Raw genomic sequence first — 12,132 nt, 5'->3', positions numbered from 1 at the left:
TGCGCTGCTGCTCCCGTACTCTTCAACTGTATTATGGACCATGCTCTCAACAAAACACTGCTGGTGCATCCGTTTGGCATCGATTTTGCTGTAAGAGTTCTATCGGATGTTGACTTCGTCGACGATGTTGCATTGATGTGTGAAAATCTCACTGACATCAAAGCTGCCCTGGAAACGCTAGTATCTGCTGCAGAAAAACTTGGTTTAAATGTAAACTGGACCAAGACCAAAATATTGCCTGTGGACCGGACACCATAAAGCCCCCTGACAACTATAGAGGTATGTGGCCACGATGTTGAGATAGTTAAGTAGTTCACCTACCCTGGTTCAATTGTTTGCTCAAACGGAAGTCTAGAGATATCAGCAAGGGTGGAAAAGGTGAAACACCTCCGCAAAATCGAACCCGTTAGTTGGCTCGACAGGGTACGGAACATGGATATTCTCCGGTTCTTTAAATTACCATCCTTGTCAGAACAGCTCGAGTCCCGCTCGATGCGTTGGTACGGTCATTTACTTCCCCATACACAGTGAAACACCTGCCCAATTTATATTTGACTTCGGTCCAACTGTAAACGGCTGGAAACGCTCCAAATGTAGGCAACATATGAGATGGGCGTATATCATCAGCAATCGACTCACAGCGTGGGGCATTGACCCCAGCGAAGCTCCTACCCTCGCCCAAAACAGGCCACGTTGGAGACGACTAACGGTGCCAACGTCTGGTTCCCTCTACGCTGCCGAACAAGAGCTTTAAGTCAAGTAAGTCAAGCCAAGTAGAACGGGAATGCTATTATTATTGTCAATTTGTCATGACTGATTTGGTGTGTGAGGATTCATAGGGGCTGAATTGTGTCGGAAAGGGTTGCGTGGGGTTGAGTTGTGTGGTAGGTTGAGTTGTGTGGTAGCAAACGGACAGCAAAACTGTCCGTTTGTTACACTCTGTGTCTGTGAAATGCAGGTAAGCAGATATAAGAAAAACTACAAGTAGTCCCCAAAAATTTGGGGAAATTTATGATTTAGGGGAGGCGTGCTCCAAAATCTGCCCCCTCCTATTGCTTACGCCCCTGCTTTATCTTCTTGAAACTGGGATGATTGTTGTGATTTTTCTATTTTTTTTTTCACCATCCCTTTTCGCCTTTCCGCCCCTATTTGAATAAATTACCCGCCCGTACCAGCATTGCCAACGCTTTGAAATAAATTGTACCACTTTCCTGATCAAATTGTGCCACAAAATACCTTTGTGGCACTAATATAGAATTCCACATCAGTTTCCATTTCTCCGGAAAAAAAATAATACTAGAATAAACTGAAAAGCAAGAAATCTTTTTTATTTCCGCTCTTATGGCGCACTTGAGGAGTGGCGCCCCTCGAGGAAATTATAGCCTAGTGAACGACACAGCATTCGCACGGGATTCTGACTTATGGAATATTCTTCTGGGCTTGTTATGTTTTGACGGGCGTCTTCGGGCTGAAAAACCTCTTCCTAGCTAATTTACCTATTATGGGCTGCCTCCCCATAGTAGCATAATATTTGTAGGCATGAATATATAATGAGTCGGAAGCAATAGGCTTGAGATGGTATGTGCAGGATTTCGACTCTTGTTGATAGAAGAGCATCGCCAATTGCTGAAAACCATGTTGTGACCAAGATGGGTCCAGGATTGCACAAAGCCTCCATTCATGAAGGTCCCAGAGACTTCTTGCTGTCCGGTTCTAAGCCGGCTTAAGAATTTCGGTGTAGACTTGAGAAGATATGTGATCCCCGTCCTACACTGGTATCCAGGATCATTGCTTTTCCTGAGGTGAAAATAATTTCAATGATCTAAAGAACATGAAAATTGGAACTTGGAATGTTACAACGTTAAAAAATGACTATCGTATCGACATTTTGACTGACGAACTCAGACGATTTGAACTGGACTTATTAGTTGTTTTAGAAACTAATATCCCAGGGGTAGGAAGCAGGAAATTAGGTGATATAGAATTTGTTTACGCAGGCAGGAAGGATGGGATACATAGACAGGGAGTAGAGCTCATGATGAATAAGGAAGCTACTAAGTCTTGTTTAGGCTGGGAAGGTATTAATAATAGAATACTAATTGCTCATTTTATGACTAAAAAGCTCAGGGTATCAGTTATATTAGTATACGCCCCTGCAGAACCGACTGACGGAGATACTAGTGACTCAGATGATGTTTACTTACAGTTACAGGAGCAAATAGACAGCGTCCCAGGTAGAAATATGATGTTATTACTGGGTGATTTTAACGCCCAGGTTGTTTTTTTTTTTTTGAAAAAAAAAAATAAAAAGAGATGGGCCGAATATTTTGAGAATTTGCTTAACCGAGATAGAGTTGCAGGAAAAGATATAGAGGAAAAATAAAAAACTTTGTGATACCTTGGATGTGAAGGAAGATTTGTTTTGTGAGGAGGAAATAGCGACAGTACTAAAAGGATTAAAAAATGATAAGGCTCAAGGTGCTGATAGGGTGGTAAATGAGTTTCTTAAACATGGTGCCTCTTAGGTTAGAAATAAGTTACTGAAGATAATGAATATGATTTTTGAAAAAGGGAAAGTACCTGATGATTTTAGGAAAACCTTAATTAAGTCACTTTTTAAGAAAGCTCATAAAAGGGAGTGTGGTAATTATTGAGGCATTAGTCTGGTCTCTGTAGGTAGTAAATTACTTAGTAATATGATACTTTTTAGACTGAGAGATGCCGTAGACAAACTTTTAAGAGAAGAACAGTGTGGTTTTAGAAAAGGTAGAGGATGTGTCGACCAAATTTTTACTCTTAGGCTAGTAATTGAAAACGGCCTGAGTTTTCAAACATCTTTGTCCTCAGTTTTATAGATTATGAGCAAGCGTTTGATTCTGTTGATAGAACGGCTTTAGTAAAGGTTTTATCCTTGTATGGTATACCAGACAAATACATTAAAGTAATTAGTGCTATGTACGAGAATAACACTGCTGCAGTTAAGGTAGGAAATGAGGTTAGCTGCTGGTTTTGTGTTAAATCAGGAGTTAAGCATGGTTCTGTTCTATCCCCCTTTCTATGGATTATTTTGATGGACTTTGTCTTAAGGAGCGCAGGAAAGGTAATGGAGAACCACGGAATCAAATGGGGAGGAAAAACTCTCCTGGACTTAGATTATGCTGATGATTTAAGCATCCTAGATGAAAGTGTGAGCAAAATGAATGGAGTTTTAGAGGTTTTGCGAGTTCAGGGTGCTAGAATTGGTTTGAAAATTAATGTTAGGAAGACTAAGTCACTAAGGCTAGGAATAAGTGAAGATGAAAAGGTGACGTTGAGTAATGAAAAGATTGATCAGATGGACAACTTCACTTACCTTGGTAGTATTATTAGTAAAGATGGTGGGAGCAGTGAAGATGTTAAACGTAGAATAGCCAAGGCTCAGTGTTTTTTTTTTAATAGTTAAAAAAGTTTGGAAGAATAGGAAGATAAGTCTGCAAACCAAGATTAGAATATTAGAAGCTACATTGATGACAGTGGTCAAATATGGGTCTGAAGCATGGACGCTCTTAAAAGCGGATGAAGATTTGCTAGATGTTGTCCAGAGAAATTGCTTAAGGATTGTTCTGGGTACCCGGCTGACTAACTGTATTTCAAACAATAGGCTATACGAAAAATGTGGTTCAATACCGCTCTCTATGGCTGTAATGAAAGAAAGATTGAGGTGGCTAGGGCACGTTGTGCGGATGAAGGATGACAGATTGCCGAAGATTGTTCTTTTCGGCCAACCGTCTACGGCTAAAAGGAAAGCAGGTCGTCCTCGTTTGGGGTGGGAAGACGTCACAAGAAAGATTTAAAGGAAATGGGAACTTCTTGGGAGGGCGTAAAAAAGGAGGCTTTGAATTGATTGGGGTGAAGGAGGAGCGTGCGTAGCTGTGTTGGCTTCAGGTGGCTTGGTGCTGCGGTAAGTTGTTAGTAGTAGTAGTAATCATGTTCATCCTCTCTCAGAAACCACGTTTAAGAGCTCTTTACTCGTATGATGATTAGCTTGAAATTTGTGGAGAATTATTTTTGTGTCGAGTTTGTGCTAGAAGGAATATCTCTTTTCTATTTCTTACATCTTTAAGGGCTTACTGGAGGACAAGTTCGAAAAAGGGGAAACTTGACCTCGCAAATATAATCACAATATAGCGAAGTGTGCCAGAAATTTTCAGTTGCACTATTAAATCTCTGAATTTACCGCATTGTACCAGGATCACTAATGGGGGGCTCCCGCAGCGTCAATAAAGCTAATAAAGTTTTTTTTTTATGAAATTGTGAACCATAAAGTTTATCTTACTTACACAAGAATTTTACCTTTTTGACTTTACAGCAATTTTTCATAGAAAATAACTGAAATAATCAGACGCGAAGCTGAGAAAACCATCTTTTTAAGCATTTCTTCCTATAAGAACTAAGGGTTAAATGAAAATGTTTTTTTGTCTAGTCCTTATTCTTTTACCAATCAAAATATTTAAAAAAGTGTAAATTACTATATATATTGAGACTAATTTATGTCTGGTTTATTTGAGATTTTCCACAAATCTTCTGCTATTGACTGGACATGGTGGAGTTTCTAAAAAAAAATTAAATGAAGTTCAACTTTTTTCGACAGCAATGAAGTCAACAAAGTTATGCAAGGAAAACGGTTTATTAACCTTGTAGACAACTTTATTAACACCGTGGGAACCCCGCATAAATTGTACCAAAACTTTACAATTGTACCACGTTGGTATGCTAAAACGGCATACCGAGCCTCTTATTATGCTTACCGTACATAACCTAAAACGGCATTAATAAACCAAATAACATCTTCCACCGCAAGAATCCTAAGTCTGTTCGTGAGAGGGTGGTCATGTCTTGATTTACAAAGACTATTTATTCCACGAAGAAAAGTGATGAATTTGCCATTAGTGAACGAATAATTCAAAAATAGCTAAAGTGTGAATAAGCCAATCAGGGTAATGCCATACGTTTATCAGACATCGGTCATTACAAGAGAGTAGGAAACGACGTATCAGATACTTTTACGAAACAAGATTAATTAAAAGTAAGAGACTAATATGAGTTGTATGAATAGCTAAACATTAATTAGAGTCGTATTTACATAAATGACAGACCATCTCTCCAGAAAAAAGCTTTCTAATACAGAGCGTAAATTACGTGAAAATCCCAAGGGAAAATCAAGACATATTTCCCTTGATATCAGAAAAACAGCCAGACAAGGAGAGGGGTAATCAAGACATTTGTTCATCCAGAAGCCTCCTTCCACTAGAATAAAAGTTGTTGGACAGAATTTCTTAGTTGTATCTGAGACGGAACAAAGCACCATAACAAGGTCTATTGGATATTGAGTCACTATCTGACAAGGTCACTCTGCAGTTGTAATTATTCGAGTATCATCAAACTCTTACTGTAAGGTATTCCGAGAAAGAAGTAAAGAGAAACAGTTAATGAAAAAAAAACGATTCTTTTGAAGAACAGATCTGAACTCAGTGAACAAGACAATAAAAACTAGATGTCCTTGTTGCGACAGCTAGAAAGTGAAAAGTAAGAGGAATAGAAACAAGAAGAGAAGATAAATACCAGAAAAATAGAAATGATCAAGACCAATATAAAATAAACAGAGGGGCCAATTGTCCCCGAAGATGCTTAAAAATACCTTTCTTGTGTATTTTCATTAACAAAATCGAAAAAAGAGAAATTTCACCAACAGATCTCCAAGAATACCTTTTTTTGTATGTTTATTAAACAAATTATAAATCCTTGCCTGCTTCTTCATCTTTGTTAATTGTCGCCTCTGGAAACAAATCAAATATACAGTTGTTTACTCCTAAAAAAATCTAAATAGTAACAAATTATGCAAATTGCTCTTTATGTCAAAGTTTGAATTTTATCACAATTCTTTAAGAACTATCCCCCTCCCTCCGTCAGATTTTGAATAACACCTCTTGTCAGCGCTTTCGTTGAAAATAGCTTTTTTGGTACTTCTATTGAAAAAAAAAAATATTTCCCCGCTAGACTTTAAAAAACATTTCGCCTCCCTTTTTTTTGAAAAATACTATCACCACATAGATGGTAACACAAAACTGTAAATACAATTTACAAAAACAAAATGAACAAATTCATATGGGTGTTGACAGATTGTCAAATATTTTGAACTCATAACACTAAAAGTAAAATCGACATAAATCTAAAAAGAAGACGAAAAATATAAAAAAGACGAAATATGTGAAGCCTCTGGAAACCGAATAAATACGGAGATGAACAACTGTAATGGATGCGGAGATGAGAAAACCTAAAAGAGTTGGACCAAAGTCTCATCATTTTGAACGTTTGAATTACTGTTTGGTTTCTTACTCCCAAACACAGTTGCCAAGCAGGCCGCGGCAGCCAGACTATCTTTTTTCTCCAACAGGAGTACCAGTTCCGGAGAATTTAGGGGACAAAATGTATGTTCGAAATTGAGGGGGGGGGGGCAATTTCGTTGATTTTTCTATCTATGTTTCCAAAACCTCGGTGGGATAATCTGCGAAGGGGCAACCGCTTTTCTGCTCCCTCTTCCAATTGGCAACCCTTGCCTTGATGTCAATATCCTTAATGCCTTGCAGATACCGTGAAGAATATTCAACATGAGTACCCGACATATAAATTTTTAAATCTATCCCTAGGCTCACACAGACGCTGACTCAGAAGAACAATTATCCCCTGAAATTGGTGTGAAAGACAGCCTCTCTCCCTAGAGCGATATAAAGTAGTGGCCTACATTTTTTCGTGTTTCGAGTTGTCTCCCCTACGGAAAATATTCATCATGAATTTGTGTTGCTTTGTTAAACAACTAATGGAATTGGAAAGCTTCAAATCTTCACGACTTTTTGAGATAAAAGAAACCTATGGACAATCAGAATAAAATTGTTTTTTTGAAAATCCAATCATTGCTGAAAAATGAACCGTGTATAAATCCTGTGAGAACATAACGCTAATTTAAATTAAATTTACATTGTCAGGGTGACGTGAAGCGTTGCAACAACTTTAGGTTGGCTTAATTGGAAAGAGTATTGTTTGAGGAACTACTGCTGCAAAAGTGTTTTGCGAGATATGCATGTTGTACCTTTCAAACATGGCACAACATAGGCTATATATATTTCTGCCAAATTGCATGCAGTGAGAGGGAGGGATTCTCTAGGGGGTGAAGGGCCAAATTTATGCCTCACATACAACAGCAAACTACTGCACATTGTCCTTATAAATTAGGTACAACGTGCCTACCTTTTAATTAAAAGTTGAAATGGGAATGTGTGGGGGGAATGTTGAAGGGGCAACTCCCTTACTTTGGTTCTCGAATCACACAGATTGAAACACAGATTTAAATAAGGTGTATCCTGCCTACATTTCTGCTAATAAGTTGGAGGTGGGAGGAGTGGGTGGGGATGGGGCCAAATTTGATCTTACAATTGCACTGATTTCAACATTTTTACATTATTCTGGCTCAAGAATGATGCAACAGGCCTAGAGTTCTACTAGAAAGCTGATGGAAGGAGTAAGGAGCGTTATCGAAAGAGCATCCAATTGCAATATCTATGCATGGATATTGAAGATCCTTTCATGATTAGGTTGTAAAAAGGTGTAACTTACCTTGGGAGGGGTGGGTTGGCATTAGTGGGCCTCTTATCCACTCTAGTCATTCAATGGTACCAGTGAAAATGCTTGCTGAATTCTGGCTCAAGTAAGACACCACGTGTGTACGTTTCTTCTAAGAATTTGCAATGGGAAGGGGAGGGGAAGGACCTTGAGCCTGTTTTATGCCTCAAGTCATACTGATTCCAAGATAATTGTATGCTTCTGGTTAAAATAACGCAAATTGAAAATCTTTGCATGATTCCACTTTACACAAGGTGCAGCACGTCTACGTTTCTTCTAAAAAAATTTGTGGTTAGAGGGGGGATTCATTTAAGGGGCCACGGGTACATTTATGTTCAATGTCGTGGGGTTGAAATCATAGCACTTTTTTATTTAAACAAGGTGTAGCACACCTACCTCTCCGCTAACGATGTCGAGGTGGGAGGGGCTGGGATCATTGAGCTATCACAATATTCTGGTTCAAACAGGATAGAACAAGTCAACCTCTGTGCTAAAACTTTGGTGAGCTTATTAGAGGGACTTATGAGTGACTTTGGTACCCCCCAGTCATAACGGTTAAAAATCCTTTTGTAGTTTTAGTTGGAACAAGGTACAAGATACCCACGCGTTAACAAAAATAATGAGGGAGGAGCCAAATGCCTACTTTTTACCTCCGCTAACATACATTAAAAATCTTGCACGATAGTAGTAAGTACCTATGGAATTCTAACAGCCATATAGGAATCTCCATGCTATTTGCCGGGACGTATAGGAATCTCCATACTATTTGCCTGGACGTATAGGAATCTCCATGCTATTTGCCTAGACTATGTTCCGTCCTGTGCTACTTGGGTTATTGACTTACCAAGGCCAACCAGACAGGTTTCTGGTGGGTATAGTCTGGTTTGATGGATATATTCTAAGTGTCAGTGTGAATACATTTTTTTATCAACATCCTTTGTCAGATACATCAAATAAAATTGACAAATTTAAATTTCAGAATGAATAAATGCTTTAACAACATCCTTTATCGGATATGTTGGCTAAAATTGACATAATCCAAGTATCAGAGTGACTAAATTCTATATCAACATACTTTTCTCAGATACATAGGATAAAATTGACAAATTCTAAGTGTTAGAGCGAATAAATTTTTTTATCAACATCCTTTGGCAGAAACATCGGATACAGTTGACAAAATCTAAATTTCAGAATGAATAAATTCATTATCAACATCCTTTGTCGGATATGAATCTAGGTATCAGAATGAATAAATTCATTATCAACATCCTTTATCGTATATGTCGGATAAAAGTAACCAAATCCAAATTTCAAAGTGAATAATTTTTTTTTTATCAACATCCTTTGTCAGATAAGTATAATAAAATTGTCAAAATCTTAATTTAAGAATAAATAGATGATTTAAATAAACCCTTTATCGGATATTCTAGATCAAATTGACATAATCTAAGTATCAGAGTGACTACATTCTATATCAACCTCCTTTTCTCAGATACATAGGATAAAATTGACAAATTCTAAGTGTTAGAGTGAATAAATTTTTTTCTATCACCATCCTTTGGCAGATACATCGGATAAAATTGACAAAATCTAAATTTCAGAATGATTAAAATTCATTATCAACATCCTTTGTCGGATGTGTCGGATAAAATTGACAAAATCTACGTATCAGAGTGAATATTTTTTTTTAACAACATCCTTTGCCAGATACATTGAATAAAATTGATAAAATAAAAGCGCCAGAGTGAATAATTTTTTTTATTATCAACATTCTTTGCCAGATAAATCAAATAAAATTTACAAAATCTAAATTTCAGAATGAATAAATGCTTTAACAACATCCTTTATTGGAAATGTCGGATAAAATTGACAAAATCTAACCGTCAGAGTGAATAAACTTTTTATTATCAACATCCTTTTATTAGATACATAGGATAAAATTGACAAAACCTGAATTTCAGAATGAATAAATTCATTATCAACATCCTTTGGCGGATATGTCGGATAAAATTGACAAAATCTAAATTTCTGAATGAATAAATGCTATAACAATATCCTTAATCGGATATGTCGGATAAAATTGACAAAATCTAAGTATCAGAGTGACTAAATTATATATCAACATCCGTTTCTCAGACACATAGGATAAAATTGACGAATTCTAAGTGTCAGTGTCAGAATTCTAAGTGTCATCCTTTGCCAGATACATTGAATAAAATTGATAAAATATAAGTGCCAGAGTGAATAATTTTTTTTTATCAACATCCTTTGTCAGATACAACAAATAAAATTGACAAAATCTAAATTTCAGAGTGAATAAATTCGTTATCAACATCCTTTATCGGATATGTCGGATAAAATTGACAAAATATAAGTTTCATAGTTAACAATTCTTTTTTTTCAAAATCCTTTGTAAGATAAATAAAATAAAATTGACAAAATATAAATTTCAGAATGAATAAATGCTTTAATATCACTCATTATCGGATAAATTAGATAAAATTGGCATGATCTAAGTATCAGAGTGACTAAATTATATATCAACATCCTTTTCTCAGATATATAGGATAAAATTGAAAAATTCTAAGTGTTAGAGTGAATAAATTTTTTTAATCAACATCCTTTGGCAGATACATCGGATAAAATTGACAAAATCTAAATTTCAGAATGAATAAATTCATTATCAACATTCTTTGTCGGATATGTCGGATAAAATTAACAAAATCTAAGTATCTGAGTGAATATTTTTTTTTAACAACATCTTTTGCCAGATACATCGAATAAAATTGATAAAATATAAGTGCCAGAGTGAATATTTTTTTTATCAACATCCTTTGTCAGATACATCAAATAAAATTGACAAAATCTAAATTTCAGAATGAATAAATGCTTTAAACACATCCTTTATCGGATATGTCAGATAAAATTGACAAAATCTAAGTAGCAGAGTGACTAAATTCTATATTAACAACCTTTTCTGGGATACATAGGATAACATTGACAGAATCTAAGTGTTAGAGGGAAAATTTTTTTTATCAACATCCTTTTCCCGGATACATGGGAAAAAATTGACTAAATCTGAATTTCAGAATGAATCAATTCATTATCAACATCCTTTGTCGGATATGTCGGATTAAATTGACAAAATCTAAATTTCAGATTGAATAAATGCTTTATCAATATCATTTGTCGGATATACCGGATAAAATTGACAAAATCTAAGTATCAGAGTGACTAAATTCTATATGAACATCCTTTTCTCGGATACATAGGATAAAATTGACAAATTCTAAGTGTTAGAATGAATAAATTTTTTATCAACATCCTTTGCCAGATACATCGGATAAAATTGACAAAATCTAAGTATCAGAGTGAATAAATTCATTATCAATATCCTTTGTCGGATATGTCAGATAAAATTGACAAAATCTAAGTATCAGAAGGAATTTTTTTTTATCAACATCCTTTGCCAGATGAAATGAATAAAATTTACAAAATCTAAGTGTCAAAGTAAATAAATTTTTTTTTATCAACATTTTTTGTCAGATACATCGAATAAAAATTCACACAATTTAAATATTAGAATGAATAAATGCTTTAACAACATCCTTCATCGGATTTGTTGGATAAAATTGACAAAATCTAAGTATCAGAGTGAATAAATTCTATATCAACATCCTTTTCTCGGATACATAGGATAAAATTGATAGAATCTAAGTGTCAGAGTGAATAATTTTTTTATCAACATCCTTTTCTTGGATACACAGGATAAAATTGACAAAATCTGAATTTCAGAATGAATAAATTCATTATCAACATCCTTTGTCGGATATGTCGGATAAAATAGACAAAATCTAAATTTCAGAATGAATAAATGCTATAACAATATCCTATATCGGATATGTCGGATAAAATAGACAAAATCTAAGTATCAGAGTGACTAAATTCTATATCAACATCCTTTTCTCGGATACGTAGAATAAAATTGACAAATTCTAAGTGTTAGAGAGAATAAATTTTTTTATCAACATCCTTTGCCAGATACATAGGATAAAATTGACAAAATCTAAGTATCAGAGTGAATAAATTCATTATCAACATCGTTTGTCGAATATGTTAGATAAAATTGACGAAATCTAAGCATAAGAGTGAATAATTTTTTTATCAACATCCTTTGCAAGATACATCGAATAAAATTGACAGAATCTAAGTGTAAGAGTGAATAAATTTTTTTTATCAAAATCCTTTGTCAGATGCATGGAATAAAAATTGACAAAATTTAAATATCAGAATGAATAAATGCTTTAACAACATCCTTCATCGGTTTTGTTGGTTAAAATTGACAAAATCTAGGTATCAGAGTGATTAAATTCTACATCAACATCCTTTTCTCGGATACATAGATTAAAATTAACAAAATCTAAGTGTTAGAGTGAATATTTTTTTATCAACATCTTTTGCCAGTTACATCGGATA

The 12,132-nt window shown here is 35.2% G+C and overlaps 1 protein-coding gene across 1 annotated transcript in view; it reads right to left on the bottom strand.

Moving 5' to 3' along the window:
- Positions 1 to 451: 451 nt before the first annotated feature.
- LOC148938351 (uncharacterized) overlaps positions 452 to 12,132 on the bottom strand; it is an 88,739-nt gene continuing 77,058 nt past the window's right edge. Inside the window, exon 4 of the mRNA XM_089107867.1 lies at positions 452 to 703. Coding sequence (XP_088963993.1) covers positions 452 to 703 — 252 coding nt within the window. The remainder of the gene's footprint in view (positions 704 to 12,132) is intronic.

Source organism: Artemia sp. Qi Xiang Cuo, unplaced genomic scaffold (assembly GCF_049724085.1).
Source record: "Artemia sp. Qi Xiang Cuo unplaced genomic scaffold, ASM4972408v1 HiC_scaffold_3386, whole genome shotgun sequence".
NCBI lineage: Eukaryota > Metazoa > Arthropoda > Branchiopoda > Anostraca > Artemiidae > Artemia > Artemia sp. Qi Xiang Cuo.
Note: the sequence above shows the minus strand (reverse complement) of the source record. Positions and strands in the feature narration are given on the sequence as shown.